At 39.8% G+C, this 26037-nt stretch overlaps 1 protein-coding gene across 1 annotated transcript in view; it reads right to left on the bottom strand.

Annotated features, from left to right (window-relative positions):
- The window catches only part of SIPA1L1 (signal induced proliferation associated 1 like 1), a 340556-nt gene that overhangs the window by 65419 nt on the left and 249100 nt on the right, over window positions 1–26037 (bottom strand). Inside the window, exons 9-12 of the mRNA XM_081100632.1 lie at window positions 20581–20684; window positions 17265–17422; window positions 3481–4054; window positions 2591–2865 (exon numbers count right to left, since the gene is read on the bottom strand). Coding sequence (XP_080956758.1) covers window positions 2591–2865; window positions 3481–4054; window positions 17265–17422; window positions 20581–20684 — 1111 coding nt within the window. The remainder of the gene's footprint in view (window positions 1–2590; window positions 2866–3480; window positions 4055–17264; window positions 17423–20580; window positions 20685–26037) is intronic.

The raw sequence follows: 26037 nt of genomic DNA on the forward strand, positions 1-26037 counted from the left end.
CACCACCAGAGCTCCCTGGCTAGGAGAGGATGAGCTAGTGACTGAGAAGCAGTGTTGGGACAGATACAGCTCATTCATTCAGGGGTGGGTGGGAGCTGCCTGTCCTGGTTTGCAAGTGTGAACTGTGAGCCTGTATCCCAACTCTGTGTTCAGCGGGGTCAAGCCAGTAGCTTGAAATTGGCCGCTGTGGGAGTATTTATACCACAGGAATCAGCAAACGTTCCAAATCAAGGCTCTTTTCCCCCACAGAAAGCCAGGTCACCAACAAATCCCTGCTTATACTGGTGTGTGAGGAAAGGTTTGTACCCCAGCATACAAAGTAGCAGTTAAGAGCTTGGATTCTCATGCAAAACTTAATGATGACCTTAAGAAGTTACTAACCTTTCTGAGTCTTTGTTTCCTTTAAATAGAAAAAAAATTAATGGTATTTACCTCACAAGGTTGTTATAAAGACTAAATGCACTAATCCATATGAAAGTGCTTTTCCAGGACCTGGCATATTAGATACTCAGCCAACGTTGTTTTTACCAACACACCACAGAAGACATTGCTAGCCTGGTATGTCACACACAGTACATAAGCCACCTCCTATCATGGACCCATCTTTCTAGTCACTATCCACAACCCATGCCAGCAATGTTCCCACTCCATCCTGTGTCCTCACACACCCGTTTCCCTCTCCTGCCCCCAATAAAAACTGGGGACTAGAAACAAGGGGAAAGATCTCTGAGCAAACAAGGTGGCATCGAGAGACCTACAGGCTTCCTTTTGAGGAGATTGGTCCTCAGACCAGCAGTGATAGCTGTACCGTGTGTAATCAAGGTGGACAAGTCACAAAGCTTGGTTATCTTCTCCAGTTTAGGGCTGCCTGCTCAGAGACAATAAAGTAGGCAATCTAGAGGAGAGATCAAGGGACAGAAGACAAACAGCCAAGGGGAGGAGCCCAGAGCAGCTGGAGAGCTTGCAGGACCCTCACGGCCTTTCTGATGCACCCCAAGAGCCGCCTCGAGTCCCAGTTCAGCAGAATGCTGGCCCTCAATGCTGATGTGCCTGAAGAAGCCAGAGAAGACCTGGCTCACTCAAAGGCAGGATATGTGTGCAAGGCAGTTTCAGAATATTTACGCCCCTCCCCCCAAAATAAATAGCTGAAATAAAAAGGTCTGGATATATATTTTGGTTTCTAGAGAAATCTAATCATCCAAAATGGAGCATTTCTTTCTTTTTTAAAAAATGTTTTCTTTTTTTTTTTTTTTTTTTTAAGAGAGGAAGGGAAGGGATGGAGAGATAGAAACATTGATGAGAGAGAAACATCGATCAGCTGCCCCCTGCATGCTCCCTACTGAGGATTGAGCCTGTAACCCAGGCATGTGCACTGAGCAGGAATCGAACTGGTGACCTCTTGGTTCATAGGCCAATGTTCAATCACTGAGCCACACCAGCCGGGCAAAATGGAGCATTCCTTAAAGGGGTCAAAGGGATTTCACTGTATTTTCACAGAGGTGCATACTCTCTAGACCAGCGGTCGCCAACCTTTTGGATCTCATGGACCACCAGTTGGTGATTGCTGCTCCAGACCATCAGGAGGGAAGCAGTATTAAGAAATACTATCACAGTCTGGCCTGCAATGTTTGGTTTGAAGAACTGAAGTACATTTAGGTTGTCATTGCTGCCTATTTTTAAAGACATCAATGACCCATCATAACTGTTCATATAATTTACCACCTGATGTTCATGCATCTGTGAGAGTGCAGGTGCAGACCACATTTTGGGGTGGAGGAGAGATCGATAAAGAATGTATATTAAGAGAAACTCTTAGAAAATAATGGGTTCAAAGCAAATTAACAGATTAAAAAAAAAAACTAGCAAAAATAGCATGTGTGTGCCCAAAGGAGAAAAGTAACAGTTGATTAAATTTGTTCCATCAAGAAACCTCCCCAGAGACAGAGAGATTGAATTTTCACCAGCGCTGCTGGCTTGGCAGGAGCTGGGAGGGCGGGAGCTCCCGGGCTTCCCTTTGGGGAAAGGCTGGAACCAACTGCCAAAGAACCGACAGCAGGATCGGCTCATCTGCAGCCAATTCCTGACACACGGATGCAGTTAAGAAAAAGCCTGGTCAGTCACGTTCAGCCCTCCAGGCTGAGATAGCCGGGTCGAAACAGCACTTTTGAGTTTTGGACGGCAACTGGGTACAAATGAGAGATTCCTAAGAATGAGTGTCACGCAACATAAAAGGAAAAAGCCTGACAGCTTGCGATGCTGTGCGCCTTCTACTGTGAAGTGTGCACTGGTTCTCAGCTACTGGTGCAAGATGTTTGAGATGCTATTACCAGACTTCTCTATCTGGAACAGCAACTTCATAAATTGAGAGATGTAAATCCTGGGAATGGTCCAAGTGAGTCATTCTTTCCAGCTGCTGCTGCCACATGCCGAAAGGGAGCTGTCCTGAATCAGACTTGCTGTGCATGGAACTTGCAGCGTCGCATGTAACCTAGTGCTCCCACAGAACCCTACTCCCCTACCCAGGAGACCTTCCACACGGCACACAGACCCAGCCCCGGACCCTCAGGCTCAGCTGTCCAGGCAGACCTACCTCCGTGGGGTGCAGTCATCGTGCGGGGGGATAATGACGACCTTCACCGTGACGGACGTCCTCAGGAGATCGATCATCTGCTCGTGGCTCAGAGTGGCCACCGCCACCTTGCAGATCTCCACCAGCCGGCTGCCCTGCCTCAGCCCTGCCTGCCAGGCGTAGCCGTAGGGCTCCACGTCCGCCACGATGCCCTCATAGTTGACATGGAAGCCAAGCTGCCCTAGCCCATTCCTTCGCAGAGTCATCTCCACGGACTCACAGCCTTTTGACACAAACTAGACAAGGAAATAAAAGACAGCCTGGTTTAATGAAACGGGATTAAGTGTGGACAGGAACTGGCAGTACATTGCAAACAGGGTCACTTCTGAATACTCTGCTGCCAGCTGAAGAGCAGTCTGGTTGTTTCCCCTTCACTGGTCTCCATTCATTAGGCCAAAAGGAACATATTTGTTGCATCCAAAGAATTCAATAGCTTCACCGAAGTGACACAAGGAAACCTCTAACAGAGACCCACAGGGAGCTGGCAGCCAAGAGAAACCATATTCTGCTACTTATTTTGTCCTTAAAAACATTCAAGGCAGCAGATATCCAATCAAACAATTCTTTCAACAATGAACGCAGATTGGCTGGGCTACATCATTGGTCACCAAGGAGGTGGCATCACAACATGGTTTCCAACACACACAGTAAGTGTGTCTTCTCCTGTCCTACTTTTCTTTCTGAAAAATGATGGAGAATGACTGTCAGGTAAACTTGGTGTGGCTTCACATTGTCAAGGGGGGTTTGCAGAGGAGCTGATAAAAGCATGAGCCTCAGTGACTTGGCTCTGGTCCATCCTGGAAGTTTTGTCAAAGGGAAACTGCACGTGGGTTATGGGAGGAAAGACTCACCTGCAACCTTCTGACAATCTCCTTGATATCCTCATTGTTAGTGAAACTCTCCACCGAGACACATTCTCCTCGCTCGTAGAAGATTTTGAGGCTGGTGTCAGTTGAAGTCCACCCTATCACGTCTCTGCAGGAGCAGTTGAAAACCACGCTCTTTGTTTCCTGTTCGATGAGGACGATGAACTCATTGGAGACCCCGAGAAGGCAGTCTATTTCCATAGCGTTGGTGTAGTCCTTAGCGCGGATGGCCCACACAATGGCCCCCATGCTGCTCAGCTCAGCTCCTGGGTACGGCTTAGACTTTTCCTTCTTCTTGGAGGCCAGAGAGATGAACGGGAATTTGCCAGAGGGGTCAATAGAGGTATTGGTGACATTCTTTTCGGCCAGATCCTTCAGGTATTCCTGGCGCGTCCGAGTCGCCATGGCCCGGAACTTTTCTGATTTGTGAGCAGCGTTTTCTGCATTTATCACTTTGGCCAGAAGGAAGTCCCTGAACACATTTGACTTAGGGAAAGTGACCCCTTTGGGGATGGGAGGTCCAAAGGAAGGCACATCTCTGGACCTGGTGACGGCCACACTAAGAGAAAAAAAGCAAAGATCAAAGAGAAAAAGGCTGGTCAACACTTTGCAGTCTCAAAGCATGAGAATAAAATACATTTTCTCTAAGACAAAGATGTCCCTCGAAAGGAAAATAACTGTCACTGTTCCCCAAGAAATAACACACATTTCTGCTTACCATGAGCACACTTTTTCTTTTATTCAACCACATTTAGAATTTATAGAACACATTTTTTTCCAGGCTATAAAACCTCCCAAAAACTTAAAGTAAAAATATTCTTTTCATTAACAAATGGTAAACCAAATATAACTCCATAAAAAAAAATTTACTGACTATTCTTCATAAAAGACAGTATTTTAAATATCTGCTGATTCTTTCCCAGGGGAGTTAGTATAATCACATGACCATTCAGAACAAGTACAGATTCTGTAAGAACATTAGTGCGGTTTCCATTTTAGATATGACGCTCCTAAGTGAATAGCTAATCATGAAAATACCAAAAGATGCATGATGTAAGAGAGATGTATTAAAATTTCTTTTTAACTAAACAAACATTACTTGTTGGCCTATGCGTCAGGCATTATGCCACCAAATCAAAAGCATAATTTAAAAATGAAAATTGACATTTGAGTAAGGTATTAAAAAGATTTTGATCTTTAGAGTTATAATAGTAACAATGCTTTAAAGTCTTATTTTTAAACTGAGCTATTCTTTAGTCCACATTCTCTACTTTTGGTGTTTGACAATTTGTTTGTGAGGAGACTGTTTCCCTTTTCTTATTCCTTTAAGCAAAATTGATCAAAGAAAGCCTGTTTGACACTTCTCCTGTACATTGCTAAAATGGGCCTAAGCACCATACGAGAATCTATAATAACCTATTATTTTTTTATTTCAATAGGGAAAACACATTTCCTAAAACAACAAGAACAACAGGAATTAAATAAAAACAAAGAGGCTGCGTGTTTTATATCATGTCCCAAGGTCTCATCCAAGGCCTCAGCAACGTTTGAGAGGGCTAGAAATGATGATCCTAGCAGAGCAAACACCCCTCTTTTCAAATTACCTATTTAAAGTGAGTTAATTATGCAACTGTAAAGCAATAGAAAATCAATAGAAAATCTGTTTCTTCTGAACCCCCAGAATGGAAAGATTAGAGAGCATGCATCTTTCAAATTAAATTGAAGAGCTCTGCTTCATTATTTTATCTTTTTATAAATACTTATATATTTGGCTTTTGTTAAATTATTGTTTCATTTCTGGTAACTCTCAACTGAAATATTTTTTTCCACTGATTTTGGGAGAGAGTAGAAAGGAGGGAGGAATGGGAAGGGAAAAAGAGAAAGAGACAGAGAAACATTGATGTGAAAGAGACACATCTATTGTCTCCCGCACACACCCATGCAAGGCTGGAGATGGAACCTGCAACCCAGGTACACTCCCTTGACCAGGAATCGAACCTGGGACCCTTTGGTGCATGGGCTGATGCTCTAACCACTGAATGTACCAGCCAGAGCATGGCTTTGCTTTTCAAAAACAGATTGCTTCTTGTCAAAATAGGGTAAGTTGAAAACAGCAACTTCAGGACACAATATATCTATCCTGTCAGAAAATGCCACCAAATGGACTGTTGCTTTTCAGAAATTTATTATTATTTTTTAAAGACTATCCAGTTCACTTCATGACAAAGAAAGTAGCAAGCAACACTCCATTTTCTAACTGGAGAAGAGAATTTGAAGAAACATCCATATGTAGTATAGTCTAATTATGCAAGTATTAGAGAGGCAATTTTTCTTGTCTACTGTGAACTCTCTGGCTTGAATACTGACAGCTGTATAATTTAAATTTGATCACGCTATATATTTTTTAAGTCAAGCAAAAGATGCTAAAATCCAGATCTGCTGGCTTTTCTAAGAGGAATCCTATGAGGATCCAGAAATATTTAACATCTTTCATTTTTAAATTGGCAATTTCTTTTCTGGCTAATTTCACTTCAAATCATTATTTTTTTCTTGAGAAGCAACTGTGATTTTATTTTAAATAAGGAGAGGAAAATGCTTAGGAGGGGGTGTAAATGTGAACACCATCTATCCACTTAACCCTTGCACTCACTGGCTTCCTACAGATCTATTTATTAACTGATAGAACTTGAGAAAAACAGACGGAAAACCCACCAACAATTAAAAGCCTCTATGAGAAAAAGAACTGAATCCTTAACCTATAATTATCACTGATTCACCGTGGTAGGGAGGTAAATGATACAGACACTAAAGTCAGTTTTGTATCATTAGAAATAGAATCTTTACTGAAGAAGATGAGGAAGATGATACCCTAACATGCTCTTTTCAAATAAAGGGTTCTGTTTTGGGTAAATCTAACTTTTCTGCAAGGTTAAGAGGTCATTAAGTTAAGTACCACAAATTCTGAACTCTTGATAATAAGGCTGCCTAAAGCTAAGTAGGAAGAATATTTTGCCTCTTAAGAAGTCTTTCCAGAATTTCAGTTTGCTGTATACAGACACTTAAAATGTATTAATTATAAATGGTTCTTGCTATTTTAAATAGCAGATTCCAAAGGGCTTCTGCTTGGTGTTCTCACATTTGCCTTATATGCAATACTGTATCTCCTTAGGATACATTCTTTAGAATTATAGCCATGCCTTATTTACTCAGAATTGTACAGGACTAGGATGTTCTACTCAAGAGGGTTATCTGGAGGACAGACAGACAGAAGTTCAGAGGCTGAACAGTTATGAAAAGTGAACACTGGATGGAAAGAAAACTTGGAGTATTCAATGTTCCTCAAACTCTGCCAATACAATCTTGAGTTTCATCTTGGTTTTACATTCTACTCAAGAATATGTTCCCTTTTACACAAAATATGTTCTGTCTCCAAAATCTTGGAACACGCCTGAGGGGCCAGGAAGGTGCTCCGTGTCTTACTCGGTCATTTGTGATATCCTTAAACCTGCGTTTGAACAGCTGGTATGGATTCTTCCCTTCTCCAGGAAACAGACCGGAGAAGTGAAATGATTGCCCAGAGCTTGTTTGGGAGAGCAGGACTGGAATCTGAGCTTCTGGACAGCTGAAAGCCTGCTCTATGACAAGACCACACTTATTTCCCCTGAAAGAACATTTTAAACTTCCCAGTCTTGAGGTACTTGCAAAAGGGACCATCCATAAGAGTCACATGGCAGAGAGACCACCCAAAGGCTGTTTATAGTGGGTCTGGACCTTGTAACATTTGCTGACATCAAAGACCTTGGAAAAAGTAGCACTACTTGATACCCAGAGCCAATTTCAAGTTGGGACTGTTATAGACACATCTGAACAGAAGCCTCAATGGAAAAAAGTGAGAATAAGACACCTGGACTTTTGAAACACCATGGGAACAGCAGTAAATTTCTAGCCCAAAATTTAAAAGGAAGGGGATTTAGCATTAAAACAGAGGGAGTTTCCCCTTCTTGGAGCTTGGATCAGATTTCCGGCTGGTGAGCTTCCTAGAAAGAGAAAGCAGAGCTGGGCAAAGGACAGGAAAGACCGTGGAAAAGCAAATGTGTGCCCATCATTCGCTCCCTGGGGCTTTGGATTTCCCATAGCATTCACTAGCCAGCACTCGTTGAACACCCACTATACACTGGGCACCGGGCTGATGTTGAGGATCAAGGATGAGATGGTGTAGGCTCAGCCCTCCAGAAGCTCCAAGTCTGGTAGGCGCTACATCCAGTGGTTTGCATGCTCCCCTGGGAGTTGTGGGGTGTACTGGAAACACTAGCAAAGGCACTGTTGCTAGACCTGGGAGGTAAGGGGAGCCCTCCAGAGAAAAGAAAGCAGGAATTCATCAGATGAAGGAGGGGCAGGGGTGTGTGCGAGGAGAGACATTCCTGCCCAGAGAGGAACATGTGCAGAGGAGGGGCAGAGTACAGTATGTTCTGGGAGCTGTAAGTAGCTCCACATGTCTCAAGAATGAAACGGGGGTGAGCAGGAGACTGGTGGAGGTGCCAGTGGAGGCTGAGCGACAGGAGAGGCCAGCTCCGCAGGACTCGAGCTGTAGGCTGGGCTAGGCACTCTGAACTTTTCCCTAAATGGTTTAGGTCATGCACGAAGAGAGACATACTCAGATCTGTGTCTTAGAAAGTGCAGCTACATTGGACAATAGGAATGCTAATTAATTATGGCTTGGAATAGACTTTCTGAAAGACATTTCCACCACTTGATCCACTTTGATTTTTCCTGCTAGCTGAAGCTTGCATGTTTATTTTTACTCAAGAGAAGAAAAGGAAAGGGGCATTTAATGTGCGTGTACCACACTCCCCGCCTACGTGAGATACTTCACTTATGGGATTTAACTAGATGTCAAGCACCCTTCCATGCACAGGAAGGGAAATTTAAGATCTGAGAGGCTGAACAATCTGGTCTGATTCCAAGTGCTTTTTGAGCTACATCACACTCACTCCTTTCAACATGTATTACATTTTAACCACTGGATATGGAGATCTTTCTGAAAGGAGAAACAGATTTCTACCTTCCTAAATATAGTTACTTACCATAAATTAACATTTATTTCAAAGACTCAGGATCATTTTTATTATGAACACATTACTATACTAGTTCTGAAGTGAATAATTCTTTAATTTCATAAAAAGTGGGTCAATGTTCCAATTTTCAATTGTTTAAGACATTCTAAGATTTATTAATAGTCTTTTTTTCTCAATTGATCCAAATAAGGCCCACACATTGCAATTAATTAATTTCATCTTAAAAATTTTTTTTCTGTTTATTCCCCTCCACTTCTCTCATTTTCTGTTTTCCCTGCAATTTACTTATTATAGAAATTAGGCTGTTTATCACAAAAAGTTGTCCAGAGTCTGGATTATGCTGAAACAAGAACCCTCTGTCTTTTGTATTTCCTGTAGTTGGCTTCTCTAGAGGTTTGGTTGGATTCAGATTCAATTTGGGGGGGGGGGTGGGTAGAACTAATTCATTCATGGGGTTGCGTTCTCCCCTTATGCGACACATATTTATCTCTCTTTTTTTTTTAATATATTTTATTGATTTTTTACAGAGAGGAAGAGAGAGAGATAGAGAGTCAGAAACATCGATGAGAGAGAAACATCGATCAGCTGCCTCCTGCACACTCCCTACTGGGGATGTGCCCGCAACCCAGGTACATGCCTTGACTGGAATCGAACCTGGGACCTTTCAGTCCGCAGGCCGATGCTCTATCCACTGAGCCAAACCGGTTTCGGCATCTTTTGGTGATATTTGCAGCAGCCTTTCATAATTAATGTCTAGATCCATTAATTCCCTAGTTGTTAAATAAATGGTGAACAAATTTTTTTCCCTGTTTTTGCAAACTGAGGCCCCTCAGGGTGAGTGAAATATATTTGGTTTTTCCCAAATCAAGTGACCCTAATCTGCAATGCTTATTGAATTTGTATTTTTGATGTGAATAGTTTCCTGCATATCTCTTATCAGTAATCACTTATTGATATTTCAATACATCCTGGGCACTAAATAGCTCCTTTATCTTCTTGATTTGTTGCTTCTAATCTGCTCCATCAACTGGATCAGAAAATTACACTCATTGTCATAATATAAATAAAATAATAGAGACCAGGGGGCTCTTTTATCAGGTATGGCACAAGCTTTAGTACACAGACGTAGTCATTAATTTCTTAGTTCCTAGCTGTCTACTACTCAAGGGCAACTGGCTCTGGGATTAGTCTGAGTGAGTCAGTTTTTCCTATGTAAACTTTCCAGAGAGAGAGAACGCTCCGACCAGGGCCTCATTCCCTTATCTCCGATGAGGATTTTTCTCGCTTGGTTCCCTTGTTACATCCCAGGGTCTAGAACAGCACCTAGCACATAGATGACAAGGGCTGTCAAGAACTGGTGACAAATAAATGAACAACAACAAGCTCCAAATTTGTCTTTTTGAGATTATCTTGTATGTTACACTGGCTACATTTTCCTAAGACTCTGTTTACAGTGTTCAGTGTTATCTGATGGCCTGCCATTCTGAGGGCCTCCACTGGCTAGTAAGCTTTCCTACAGCAGTAGCCTTCTCACTGTATTTTCCACCTTCCTGTGACTGCACTCCAGTGTATACTGCACTCCTGGCATTACTTCTTTTCCCCATTGAATTCCATCCATCTGTGCTTTGAAATATACATTAAATCTCATTTTCTCATTAAATGCTCCTTGTAACTTCAGTCTATACTGAGCCCACATTCTTCTACACAATTACAGCAAGAAGCTCCTTTGAAGAAACCACTCAAACTTACCACAGTACAGACACCGAGTGACATCAGTGAATAATGAGAGTACTCACAGGGGAGAAAGTTGGGAACAAGAGCTTTTAAATGATAAAAAGCAGTCCGATTACTCTACATCATGGAGTGATAATTACATAAATTTAAATAATTAAATAAGATGTAATAACTATTAGTATAAGTAACATTAAAAAAATTAGCATAAGTCAATGTATTGCCGTACTTTTCAACCAAAGTACTCCTAATGCAAGAGGTCTATCATATCCCTAGGAGTTTAGGAAGAGGCTGGGGTATAAGAAAAACTCACAGGTATAAAAATTCTTTGAAGACCCACATTTTATCTTAAAATTGATAAAAGTTTCTATGCTACTTCAGAATACTTTTCATGAGAAAAATAAACCCCTTCACACCCATTTTGCTAAGCATTAAAGGCCACATAAGAAGTGCCCCTGTTGCACACAGACTGATGGTGAAGGGATGGAAAAAGGTTTTTCAGGCCAATGGAAGTGAAAAAAAAGCCGGGGTAGCAATACTTATATCTGACAAATTAGATCTCAAAGTGAAGGACATAAAAAGAGATTAAGAAGGCCACTTCATAATACTAAAGGGAGCAGTCCAACAAGAAGAAATAACTCTGGTAAATATATATGCACCCAATATAGGAGCACCCAAATACGTAAGAAATCTTCTGGAGAAGATCAAGGGAGAGACTGACAGCAATACAATCATAGTAGGGGACCTTAACACCCCATTATCGCCACTGGACAAATCCTCTAAACAGAAACTCAGCAAAGAAACATCAATCCTAAATGACTCACTAGATCAGATGGAATTAATTGACATCTTCAGAACATTTCACCCCAAAGCCACAGAATATACATTCTCCTCAGGTGCACATTTGTCATCTTCAAAGATAGACCATATATTGGGTCACAGACAAAGTCTCTTCAAATTCAAGAAAATTGAAATCATATCAAGTATCTTCTCAGACCACAAAGGCATAAAACTGGAAATCAACTACAACAAAAACAATCCAAAAAAATCAAACACATGGAGACTAAATAGCATGCTGTTAAACAACGACTGGGTCACCAGTGAGATCAAAGAAGAAATAAAAAACATCATGGCAACGAATGACAATGAAAACACAACAATCCAAAACCTATGGGACACAGCAAAAGCAGTCTTGAGAGGGAAGTTCATAGCTCTACAAGCCTACTGTAAGAAACAAGAAACAATGAGAATAAATGACCTAACTCTACAACTCGAAGAATTAGAAAGAGAGCAACAAAAAAAGCCCACTGTAAGCAGAAGGAAGGAAATAACAAAGATCAGAGCGGAGATAAACGACATAGAGACCAAAAAAACAATACAAAAGATCAACAAAACCAAGAGCTGGTTCTTTGAAAGGATAAACAAGATTGATACACCTCTAGCCAGGCTCACCAAGAAACAAAGAGAGAGGACCCAAATAAACAAAATCAGAAATGAAAGAGTAGAAATAACAACAGACCCCATAGAAATACAAAGGATTGTTAGAAAATACTATGAACAACTCTACTCCAACACACTAGACAACCTGGAGGAAATGGACATATTCCTAGATAAATACAACCTTCCAAAACTTAACCAGGAAGAATCTAAAAATCTCAATAGGCCAATAACTATGGAGGAAATCGAAGCAGTAATCAAAAAGCTTCCAGCAAACAAAAGCCCGGGGCCAGATGGCTTCACAGGGGAGTTTTACCAAACATTCAAGGAAGACCTAAAACCTATCTTCCTCAGACTATGTCGAAAGATCCAAGAGGAAGGAACACTTCCCAGCTCATTCTATGAAGCCAACATCACCCTAATCCCAAAACCAGATAAAGACAATACAATGAAAGAGAATTATAGGCCAATATCCCTCATGAACATAGATGCCAAAATCCTCAACAAAATCCTAGCAAATCGGATCCAGCAGTACATCAAAAAGATCAAACACCATGACCAAGTAGGATTTATCCCAGGGATGCAAGGATGGTACAATATCCGCAAATCAATAAACGTGATACATCACGTAAACAAATTGAGAGAGAAAAACCACATAGTCATATCAATTGATGCGGAAAAAGCATTTGACAAAATCCAACACCCTTTCTTGATAAAAACTCTCAGCAAGATAGGAATTGAGGGAACATACCTCAACATAATAAAAGCCATATATGACAAACCCACAGCCAACATCATAATCAATGGGCAAAAACTAAAACCATTCCCCCTAAAAACAGGAACAAGACAGGGATGCCCCCTCTCACCACTCCTGTTCAACATAGTACTGGAAGTACTAGCCATTGCGATCAGACACGAAGAAGAAATAAAAGGCATCCAGATTGGAAAAGAAGAAGTAAAACTGTCCTTATTTGCAGATGACATGATACTGTACATACAGAACCCTAAAGACTCCATCAAAAAATTATTAGACTTAATAAATGAATTCGGCAATGTAGCAGGATACAAAATTAATGCTAAGAAATCCATGGCATTTCTTTACACCAATAGTGAACTTACAGAAAGTGAAACTACAGAAGCAATCCCATTTACCATTGCACCAAAAAAATTAAAATACCTAGGAATAAACTTAACTAAGGAGGTAAAAGACTTATATGCTGAAAACTACAGGACCCTGAAAAAAAGAGATTGAGGAAGACATAAACAGATGGAAGAATATACCGTGTTCATGGATTGGTAGAATCAACATCATCAAAATGTCCATACTACCCAAAGCAATTTATAGATTCAATGCAATCCCCATTAAATTACCAACGGCATATTTCACAGACCTAGAACGAACGTTCCAAAAATTCATCTGGAATAAAAAAAGACCCCGAATAGCTGCAGCAATCCTGAGAAAACACAAAGTAGGTGGGATCTCAATACCAGATATCAAACTGTATTACAAAGCCACTGTTCTTAAAACAGCTTGGTACTGGCACAAGAACAGACATATAGATCAATGGAATAGAATATAGACCCCAGAAATCGACCCAAACCACTATGCCCAATTAATATTCGACAAAGGAGGCAAGAGCATACAAAGGAGTCAAGACAGTCTTTTCAATAAATGGTGTTGGGAAAATTGGACAGATACATGCAAAAGGATGAAACTAGATCACTAACTCACACCATACACAAAAATAAACTCAAAATGGATAAAAGACTTAAACGTAAGACGGGAAACCATAACAATACTAGAGGAATCCACAGGCAGCGAAATCGCAAACATATGCCGAAGAAATTTCTTCTCTGATAATGCTCCTAGGGCAATGGAAACTAAAGAGAAAATAAACAAATGGGACTACATCAAAATAAAAAGCTTTTGCACAGCAAAGGAAACCATCAAAAAAACAACAAGAAGGCCCACTACATGGGAGAACATATTTACCAATGATACCACCGATAAGGGTTTAATTTCCAACATATACAGGGATCTCATGAAACTTAACAAAAGGAAGATAAACAATCCAATAAAAAAATGGGCAACGGACCTAGATAGACACTTTTCGAAAGAGGACATACAGAAGGCAGAAAGACATATGAAAACCTGCTCAAAGTCACTAAATATACGAGAGATGCAAATCAAAACGACAATGCGTTATCATCTCACACCTGTCAGAATGGCTATCATCAACAAATCAACAAACAACAAGTGTTGGAGAGGATGTGGAGAAAAAGGAACCCTTCTGCACTGCTGGTGGGAATGCAGACTGGTGCAGCCACTGTGGAGAACAGTATGGAGCTACCTCAGAAGACTAAAAATGGAACTCCCATTTGACCCTGTGATCCCACTCCTAGGAATATATCCCAAGAAACCAGAAACGCCAATTAGAAAGGATATATGCACCCCTATGTTCATAGCAGCACAATTCACCATAGCTAAGATTTGGAAACAGCCTAAGTGCCCATCAGCAGATGAGTGGATTAGAAAACTGTGGTACATATACACAATGGAATACTATGCTGCGGTAAAAAAAAAAAAAGGAACTCTTGCCTTTTGCAACAGCATGGATGGAACTGGAGAGCATTATGCTAAGTGAAATAAGCCAGTCAGAGAAAGATAAATACCACATGATCTCACTCATTTGTGGATTATAGAGAACAACATAGACTGATGAAAAAGGACAGACCCAAAGACTGAGAAACAGCGATCAGGCTATCAATCCCCAGAAGGAAAGTAGGGGAGGGCGGGGGTAAGGGAAAGAGATCAACAGAAGGACTTGTATACATGTATATAAGCCAAACCAATGGACATGGACAACGGGGGGATGGGAGCATGAGTTTGTGTGTGGGGGGGAGGTTGGGGGTTAAAGGGGGGGATGAGGACACATTTGTAATACCTTAACTAATAATAAAAAAAAAAGAAAATGGAAAAAAAATTTTTAAAATAATGAATGAATAAATAAATGATAATAATAAGAAAAAAAAAAAAAAAGAAGTGCCCCTGTTTATTCTGGGCTTTGAAACCTCTCCTGACCTCACCACGTACCCCAGGAAACATGCCTACCTTGGCTGGGGAAGAAATGAGAAAAATTAATGCACCTCAAGTTTACAATAGGAAAAGATCACATTTTAGCTTCTTGTAATTTCCTTCAATGATGTTACAAACTGATGTGTTGGTTTGGATTTACAAAAGGGCAAAAGTCAGTTTATAAGCAATGAATTGGACCTTCAAACAAGCTTGGCCACTAGTAAATTTCCAGACTAACCCACCCATGTGACCAGCAGGGGTGTGCAGTGTCCTGCAAAGGATCCCAGCCTCACATGTGGGTTAAGATCCAGGTGACAAACTAAAAATAAGAAAAAGTCAGCAAAAATCATGATCTTCAGGCTGGAGGTGGGGTGCTGGCTTGAAAATAATCAAACAGGTGTGTCACCTCCTCACCTAGCCAACTGTTGAAGAAGGTGAAGACACCTTCCTGCCTCCTCAGTCTGTGTAGACTTGCACGTGTGGCTACTGAGCTCCCCAGGTGGCCAGTGTGACCAAGGAGTATTACATTATATTAAATTCCAAAAACTGACCCTCAATTCACCTATTTGAAAGATTGCATCTTTAGAAAAATCTGAGTATGTGAGTCTACTTTTCCAACTGCAAGTTCTATGAAATCTAAAAGCAGATTATTTCCAATGAAAAGCATCTTGAAATAAGCGATACGTCTAAAATGTTGCCTAGATTTCCAAATCTAAGTCCACAAACACTTTGTCTAAATAAAATGTTTTCCCATTGAAATATAGGGCAAGCCACATATTAATTTTATATGTGTAATAGCCTTGTTTTTTAAAGTAACAAGATACAGAAAATGCATGCTGTGTTCTGGGTTCATGCAAAGGATTTCATGCTTTGAAAGCAAAATCCTTGTGAATGGTCACTAGGAAGTCTGGGGAGTGGGAACCTTGATAGTTTCTTTTAAGAACCATTCACAAGCATTGAGCTTTCAAAGTAGCATGAAATCCTTTGCATGAACCCAGTACTCAGCATGCTTCAAGGGAGTGGGGTATTTTCTAAATGCAGGTACCCATCCCATTATCAATGCCCTATGCTTACTCTTACTCCACACCTAACTGAAGCAGCTTTCAGAGGCCAAGTCCTTGAGAAGAGGCTTCAGATCCAGGTCTTCTGTGTTTGCATTTCCACCCTGAGCCTAGGAAACCAAGACCTCCCTGGTCTTGGGTTTTCACTCAGGGCTGGCGTCTGGAATAGCTGTCATGTCACTAGCAGGGCAGCAAAGACCCTGCTTCACATGGGTGGGAGTAAGGCATTGAGACCGGGCTCGGGAACCAGACGCAGTGTGTGTGAACCTCGGCTCTGCCCAGGACCAGCAGACCCCAGGCAAGCTCTCCCTCTCTGGGCACTTAAGTTTCCTCATCTGAAAGTGGGGATGAAAACAGTACTGACCTCATAGGTTTTTTTAAATGAAGGAACACATGTAAAGTGCCTCGACTAGGACGGGGCTTATAATAAGAATGCAAACACGCAGTTACTGTGGTATGTGCAAGGATGGTGGCAGCCAGCATTAGTCCAGAGTAACCTTTACTTGTTTTGTTCCCTGAACTTGCCAGCTCTACACCTATAATTAACTTGCATCATACCTGGAGTTAGAGAGTTGTGGATCTCACCACAATCCAACTCCCAGTCTGTGTTGCTACTTCCTGCATAGGTGGCTATATTAATTCAAAAATGAATATCCAAAATAAACAAAGCCTCGTCTTCCAAATTTTAGGGATTAAGATATAATAAAATTTCATATTTTGAAAGTATAGATTCACATTAGAAACATCTTACTGAAGCTGGAATATCCTTTCACATCTTCTTGGCACTATGCCTCCATCAACCCAGCATCTTATCCTCATCACCAACCCCCTCCTGTATTCTCGCCACGGCCTCTGTGGGCAGATAGATGCCTGAATTCTGAGACTCGTAAACCTGGGTCTGTGAGGGACACTGAAAAAATTCCACTAAATGCGTAATCAAGCCTGGAAATGTCTCTAAGGTTGCAGCTGGAAATGTTAGAGTGAATCAGTCCTAAGCAAGGGTTTGGGCTTTTTAAATATTTAGTAATTAAAACAACAAACAAAACAACCTTCTCTACTAACTATGATCATTCTTCTCTGCTCTTGCCATACCAAAAGCAAAATATAATTAGCAGTATGAGTAATTAGTTGGGGACCAGATGGCATGGATGAAGGATACCACCTAAGGAGGAAGTGCAAATGGAAATGGCAGGTGTCTAACCAAACACGTCTGGGAAATGTCAATGCCATCAGGTTACGTCATCGTGTGAATTAAACCATCCACTGGCACAGTTTAAAGGCAAAAAAAAATAGTAAGAGAGTCCCCACTGCCCCTTCAGAAAGCGGAGCTGGAGGGGCCTTGTGCGTGACCCAGCCAATGCCCACCAAGCCACTGCACAGCATCAATACCTGTAGCAGACACTGTCCGTGCAGGGGTTGTGAACCCTGACGATGACGAAAACGTGCTGAAAGTGGGAGCGGATGTTTTTTGGGCTGAATGGCTGTGCTCCAGGCTCTTGGAAAACAATTGTTACAATATCATTTCCAATGTGCCGCTTCCGTAGGAGCTAAAAGAAAAAATAAGCAAACAACCTAAATGACAACTCTTGACTTCTACCTCCTCAGTTCCCTTACGTAAGAGCATTTAAAACATTCATTATGAATCAGTACATGTTAGGGTAGGTAATGTACACAGTTATTGTCAATATTTTTAGCCTGTGTCTTATCATTCCCTACAAGGAAGACTGTGAAAATGAATATTCTGTAATTTGCATTATATACATATATATATATATGCGCTATATATATATATATATATATATATATATATATATATTCCATTCAAATAGATCTATCTAATATCTGGCATATTATGCCAAGTCCCAGCATCTCTAAATCCTTAGTTTCCATAACAACAGTTTTGTTCCATTTTCATATAAGAAAGGAAGTTGCCGTAGAGAGCATTTTTTTTAGAGATGAGAATGGCTGAAGTAATTACAACATAATTTATGTTCTGGTTTAATTAGCTTCATTTACAGAAACGTGGCTAAGGTGTTTTCAGATACACTTTTGGTATCACAAGCTGGGAATGTGGAAATTAATAATATTCCAGAATGATGCAAGAATTTAAAAGCAAGTTAAATTTCAAGTTAAATAGCTTCTTTAATTATAATGAAAGGTACTTCAGACCACCTTCTGTTTCACATTACATGGTGTTTTGGAAAGGTGGCTTTCAAATTCAGGTACCTGGATCATCCTAGGCCAGTGCCTTTTCAAGAGGGGTTTATTAGAACATTTAAATCAATAGTGTGAAGAAAAACTAAACACATTTTGTATTTCCCATATTTATTATATTGAGGCTTTTGTAAGAAGAAAAATAACAAGACATTTATGTAAACTATCCACCATTATTTATTTATTTTGTTAATCTTCACCCAAGAATATTTTTCCATTGATTTTTAGAGACAGTGGAAGGGAGGAGGAGACAGAGAGAGAGAGAAAAACATTGGGGCTAAACTATCCACCATTAGGCACAAGCTTGCACTTAGAAAACTTTAAAAACAATTCTCCAGTGCCGAAACCGGTTTGGCTCAGTGGATAGAGCGTCGCCTGCGGACTCAAGGGTCCCAGGTTCGATTCTGGGCAAGGGCATGTAACTTGGTTGCGGGCACATCCCCAGTAGGAGATGTGCAGGAGGCAGAAGATGATGTTTCTCTCTCATCGATATTTCTAACTATCTCTCTCCCTTCCTCTCTGTAAAAAATCAATAAAATATATTTAATATATAAATAAATAAATAAAATAAAATGCAAATCAACCTTGTCTTTAAAAAAAAACAAAAAACAATTCTCCAGTGACTTTAACTTACATAGACTGTATACCAGTAAAATCAGTGATTTAGTTTTGGCTGCCAGCTGGGAGAAACAATAGCCTTTTAGATTAGGGTTGAGAACTGGAAGTTAGAATGCTCAGGCAATGTACTTTTAACCTTAGGAATTTCAAAGCATCCCAAATTATCTTCTAATGAGGCCATTTACTTCATTTCTGAACATGATATATTATCAGATGTTACAGAAATAAAGGCTGGTCTGTGTTGATTGTCATACAGAATATACCCATTATTAAAGATGATTAATCTACTCAGGATCACAGACATACCAAAAATACAATCAGTATATTATGTTATTTCTACATAGGGTAGAATGACATGATGTCATTGTCTTTTGATACATTCTTTCTTTAAAATATGGCTTGATATATAATATTAACATATAATATTAATAAAGGGCCCAAGCAGAAATAAATCTATGTCACATTAAATATAGTGAAAGTATTTATAAACAAATTACTGCAAGAAGATTTAAAAAGATAAACTTTGTGTTTTTTTTCCTCAAGCATAAAGTAATCTGTATAGAAGAAATAAATTGTTTAGCTAGAAAACTAAAATTTCTTAATATGTAATAATACCAATTAATCTTTCATTCTGATTGGTGCATAATACACTTGCTTTGATTGGACTCTAAAATTAAATAATTTAGATAGTTGTCCATTTAAATGTTTTTGTCTACTGACTAGTCAAAATAAGTTTAGTATATTTTTCTTAGCATGTTTTCCTCTCACAGAAATCTAGAACTGGAATTTGCATAAATCAAATTGTCAACAAACTCCAGATCAGAGAATTTATCTTAAAATTGGTTTATTTCAGAGTCAGAACTGATTTATTGCTTTGCTTCCTATTTTTGATTACTTTAGTAATCATAAGAGCAAAACTTTATTCCCCACATTTGTGATTTAATCAAAGCTAAAGTGATGAAGTGTTAGATTAGATCTGTGTTTGGGTAAATTCTATGAAAGAGGATGTGATTCATTCTGCAGCAGGCCTGTGCTCTGTTAGTACAACTGGCAATAACAAAATCCATACGCGTTTTAAGGTCAGAAGTAACACTGGACTGCTTGTGTTTATAATAGCTATTGAAAGAAGAGTAGATCTGGTTTTTTCAAATTTTAGTTTGGTATCATTTATTTTGAAATATTTTTTAACAACAACGACTACTACTATATACTCTAAAACAATACTGCCAGTTTCCATTTTGCTCTGAAACAACCTGTCACTCATTAGCACTGTGGTTTCTCAGTGGCTACATTTTAGTAATAGGCATTGTTTAGATGTTTTAAAAAAGAAACTGTGTATGATACACACAAACGTTATTGCTATTTATGTTCCTTGCTATCTAACAAACATGTTAAGAAAAAAAGCATTCTTCTGAGAGCCCACTGACACTTGTTCTACTTTTTCTACTTGTTAGAATACCAAACCTCCTTTGCAATAGGAAATGAAACACCAATACTTTCCTGCTTTGTACATTGGCCTCTTGAGATGAAACTTCACCCACTCAAATACATTCTTTGCAACCTTGCAGAGTCATCTAATCACCATGATTTCAGCTTGTTCTCTTCAGATTCCGTGAAAACATCAATCCCCATGGGTGAAAAGCAAACGATTAACTCACAAAGCCACCCAGCTGGCTGTTAAACTAGAATTTGTGTCTCTTCATTTGTTTTCGGCTCATTTGCTATTCCTTACTTCCACAATATACAAAGTTTCCTGCTGCTGTGACAGGTGCAATGTTAAATTCTGGTTTAAGATTTTACAAACTTGCTACCCTGGCTTCTGGAGAAAATGAAATAAGGGTGAAGAAACAGAGAGAACACAAGGATCTCTTACCTGTTGCTTGTTGTTAGGTGTGTATGGCAGCATGGTAGAAACATGGAACATAATTTCATAGTCTTTGTATGTTGTGTACAGAGAATGGGTTCCAGTGGAGTCAGCTACAGTGAAAAACAAACAAACAAAAAAGAATGATGAGATGACTATAAGAATAGAAAAAATAGTTCATTTAAGAGAAACATCTCAAAAAAGAAAAAAAAAGATGGTTTAGGATGAAAAGATCCTAGACAAGATCTAGAATAGGTGTTCTTATCCATTTTTTTGTACTTGATTCCCTTTGGCAGTCTAGTGAGGCTAATGGACTGCTTCTCAGAATATTTATAAATGCATAAAATAAAATATATAAGGTTTCAATAGAAATCAATTATATTGAGAATTCAGTTACCAAAGTAATTTTAAAATATGATGCAATAGCATAGGATTTATGTAACAAGTTTTAGCAGTTGGTCTAATAACTATTATAAATTTGGTGTAGTGATGCCATATTTTGAGATATCTATCATGACAAACAATATGATGACAAGACCTTTCTTTTGGCAATAAAAATCCCAGGTAGAGCTTTACTAACTACTGTGGTTTGTTGCCTACATTTATAATCGAAGGAAATGCTAAATTTCAGCTAGGGGTTGTGGACCCTGAGAAAAAATATACCTGTCAAGAAGGATTCATAATGGCTAGTTGGGCTCACATTTAAAAACAGAGCCTAACAGCTTTCTAAACTGAAGCCTCTCATGTAAGCCATGCTCAGGGGGAAGCCTGTACCGAACTGCCTGCCTGCACTGTCTTCCTGCCATCTAGCCAACCCTTACAAAGGCGTTCCTGGAATCATATTTCAACCAACAGAACGGAGACTTTCCTTGTCCAATCAGAGCTCCACAGTTATATCCTCATTAACATCTTCCCTGACCTATTAAGACAGTGCTTTTTGGACAAGTCAAACTGTGAAGATTTGGAGCCTTCATTTGCATGAGGATGGACCACAACACTGGATGCTTTATTCTTTAGGCATCCAATGTAAGTCAGCTCCCCTCTGGTTCAGAGAGTGCACTTCCCTTTCCACAGAAGACTGCATTTTTCCAGCTGGAGCTGAAACACCAAAGACAAAACACTGAAAACATTTCAAGGAACTGGGATGGAGAAGAGCAGGCAGAGCAGGACACTGCAGACCAGCACAGAGCCAAGTGGTGCAGAGCAGGCAAAGCAGAGCTATGTAGTTGGAGAGGGACCTTGCCCAGAACTGCCTCACCCCAAGGCCACCTCTCAGCCATACTATTCCACAGCCATGCTGCTTCATGACTGCATTGGCACCATGGTCCCCATGACCATCATTCAACCGGGTCAATAAAAATAAATGTAAAATTCTTTTCTATTCAAGTTCACAAATTCCTGAATTCTTTCCATAGACATCAAGTTAAGAACATATTTTCCAATACTTCTGATTCAATCAAGAGAACTATTTTGTTCTTAATAAATAGATGGAAACTCAACAAGAATGTAATACTGAACAACAAAGGTATTATAGCCATGCCCACCAATTTTTTTAAAACTAAGTGCATCCTGCTCTCATCTTCCTTACAAAAAAGAACAATCTTTACCCCCTTAATCATTAACATATCAGTGTGCCCCTAAATACCTGGAAACCACAGAAGAGAATTATTAACTGCTCAATTGAAAGGAAGTGTCTTTAGATTTGAAGGACTTATACTACAAGGCTGCTAAATGAACAGAAATGCATTCATTCTGGGTCAACTCAAGCCTATCTCAACCACATTTTTGAGGACCAGAAGACTTCACTGAATTTTAAAGAATGATGCTGCAAGACAAAGCCTCTGGCATTAACCAGAAGGCAGTCAAGATCTCAAAATTTAGTATGCACAGAGTCTCCTGGGAGCCAGTTTAAAAGGCCAATTCCCACGCCTCACCCCCAGAAACACTGCTCACTGGGTGTGGGGCTGGGTGGAGAAATCTATTTTAATAAACACCCCCAGGGTGACTGGAATGCAGCAGCTCCACTGCCCTCAGGCGCTGCTCCAAGAATAGACCACAGGGGCAACTTGCAGACAGACTTGTAAAGAAGTTCTAGAGCCCTGAGTTTCAACCTTGAGTGTCTTGGAGGATTTTAATTTTGAAGCGGACACAAAATGCGAGAGGTTTTAAAAATAAGCTAAAAGAAGAATAAATAAAGACGACTTTCCAAAAATTGCAAAAATACATACTAACATATAACTCTCCAAGAAAAATATCTTCTAAATGTTAATGACTATTACTAGAAAAAAACTAGATTCAAGCAAGAGAATAAATTACTACAATGCATAATTGAACTACTCAAAGACAGGTCTTGAGCCTAAAGAACTTATCTATTGCTAAGGTCCTTGCTATAAATATCTCTAGAACAAATTAACACATTTTAAAACTTTAAAAGTGAATATGTCCGCTTTGATGTGTACTTACATGCATTTCAAGTCAATTTTAAGCAAAATTAATGAACTAGAAAAAAAATGTGTCATCTAGTATTCATTTATTACATTTTGCTTTATATGTCTGTCTAATTTTAAAAGGATTAATGCCAGAAAGGAAAACTGAAGACAACCCAGAAGATCATCTGTTTTTCTACGTCTAGTCCTTTCTCTGTTTCCTCTGTATGCCTCATTTTTTATAATGTCTGCTGCTTGGCCAGCCTTTTTCTGGGGACCTTAGAAAACCCCAGTTTTAATGATGATTTTAAACAGTTTGGAAACAGTTTCAAACATTGTAAAGATGAAGTTAGGGCCAAAAGAATGAAATTTTCCTGTCTGAGAAGAGAGAAATTTCCAAATCTGAAATTATTATGTACATGACAGAGAGAATGGAAAATAAAAGTTTGCTCTATTCACTAAAGAATAGGGCATGCAATGTTGTTATTATATTTTTAATGAGCTCAAAACCCCGAAACTATGAAAGATTTAACAGAATGACAATTAGAAAAATGACAAAAACCCTTTTATTCTCTGGTTGGAGAGTATATTGAATAACTTCTAAAGGGAAAATACATTTGCAGAAGAACAATGAAAAGAAGACAATGACCCTTCATATTTGTATAGAGTTTTAAAAGTTAGAAGTAAGTTCTAGCATCATATTGGTCATCTTGATAATCACGTGATTTGCCTCCAAATCATCCTACGAGTGGCATGTGTCCACTAAGAAGGTGAGCACCCTACGCTAAGCCACAGAAAGCAAAATTTCTAATATTCAAACTAGATGATAAGAAGACATTGAATAATTGAGGAATGCTAAGAATATTCTTCTTAGCTGCTTTGAAAAGGTAGAGACAGTGATAATATCCTACATTAGGCATTTCTATCAGAGGACGGTATGAACAGGTTAATAAGTTCCTAGAGCAGTTTCAGATATGGTCAATGTCATATTCACCCTTGACTTCTCTTTTGACTCAACTCTTATGCATTTAGTTAATCTAAAGCTTGGATGATAAAGCTGTACATGCATGAATCTGAATCAGGAAAAGCTAATTAGAGTGTTATCTAACCATTTTCTGGTCACTAATAGACATGTTAGAGTTAAGAAAAGCTAAATGAAGGAAAACAAGTCCATGCAATTGAGTTTTAGAAAGTTATTAGTTTTAAAGATTTATAAAAACAAGGAGAAGAGTAATCCCATTAAGTAAATGCATAGACTAATAAAGCTGATAGAATGAAGAAAGCTTAAGCTTAGTTTATTAATGCCCTCACTACTACAGAACACATCAACTGCAAGACAAAATCACTGACGGGCTGTGGGCCTGACGCTTATCCACAATCTGAAATATTATGAAAGGTCACTGGCTGCTAGGTGCCATCCACAGAAGAGCCTCAGAGCTGTCTTCTATGCAACCTTGCCTCAGGGTCTGGGGATACAGAGCCAGTGCTCAGAAACGCAGCCAGGGACTAGCGCTGACCTCTGGAACACTGGCATGTGTTTGTGCTGAGGCACACTTCTGCCCTGTGGTACCATTTATCTTACTCACTAATGAAGGATTTGGGGAAGTCAAGAATTCCACCTGCTCTGGCATCTACCATATGTACTAGTACTTCTTCAGTGTACCGTTAGCCATGATCAATCAGGAGATGAGTTACCTTACTTCAATGAGGATGGAGTCAAGAAGAGGATGTACTACCCTTGACAGGCAAATTCATACTGTGTCCATTCAAGGAATGTATGCGTGTGCAGGTGAATGAGCCTGGGACTCCAGGTTTCTCAAAATTGTTAACATATTGAGATGAGAGGGTAAGAGAACATAAGGCTGGTACTTAGGAATCAGTCACTTCTATTTTCTACCTACTGCTCATTTTGCAAGATACCTGCAATTACCTGGATTCCCAACTGTTAAGTATGAAGATCTGAATTTGAATGCCAGTAGCATCATCTGCTAAATTACCACACAAATCAGTCTTCACTTCAATGCTCCTCTATAATCTCACTAGAGACCCGGAGAGGCCCGGTGCACAAAATTTGTGCACGGGACAGGGGGGTTACCTCAGCCCGCCTGCGCCCTCTCCAATCCAGGATCCTTCTCGCAATCTGGGACCGCTGGCTCCTAACCGCTCGCCTGCCTGCCGGCCTGATCGCCCCTAACCACCTCTGCCTGCCGGCCTGATCGCCCTCTAACTGTTCCCCTGCTGGCCTGATTGCCCCTAACTGCTCCCCTGCCAGCCTCATCGCCCTTAACTGCCCACCCCTGCCAGCCTCATCGCCCCTAACTGCTCCCCCCTGCCGGACTCATCGCCCCTAACCATCTCTGCCTTGGCGCCTGCCACCGTGGCTTTGTCCGGAAGGATGTCCGGAAGATGTCTGGTCTAATTAGCATATTACCCTTTTATTAGTATAGATTGTTCTGAGGATTAAGTGAAATAATGTATATGAAAGTGCTAGTGCACAAAAGATGTTCAAGAAATGTGTTGATTAGAATTTAGAATTTTGTGCAGTTGAGATAAAAAGTATAGTTTCCTTAAATAGGGCCTTTTACATATTTTAATTTATATTCCAAGTGCATCTCAGCAACACTTGAAAGAAAAAAACGTACACTATAATAGAATTCACAGTTAAGGAGGTGAAAACAGAATCCTTTCTTCATCAGTCTCTGGGACTCCAAAGAGTCCTATGCATGTGCAAAGTTTTTGAAGATGCTAGTTTTATCCTTTTCCCTATCAAAGTTTAAATATTCCAGATAAAGAAGATTTACTTCCTTTATGAAAAGTCTAACATGTCTTCTAAGACCCTAGATCTCAATGGTTTTTACAACAAACACTGCTCAAAACGGGAGAAGCAACAAGCACTCACTAATACTGCAGCAAAGTAATGAAGGCTTTGAAGGAATGATTAACAAATGCTTCTGTCTCTGAGTGCTGACTTGACAAACAAGCCTCAGGCAGAAAAGAATTTCTTAAGTAATAATCCATATGTACAGCTTAAAATGAGGGT

Source organism: Myotis nattereri (genome assembly GCF_964212035.1).
Source record: "Myotis nattereri genome assembly, chromosome: 1".
In the NCBI taxonomy this organism is placed as follows: Eukaryota; Metazoa; Chordata; class Mammalia; order Chiroptera; family Vespertilionidae; genus Myotis; species Myotis nattereri.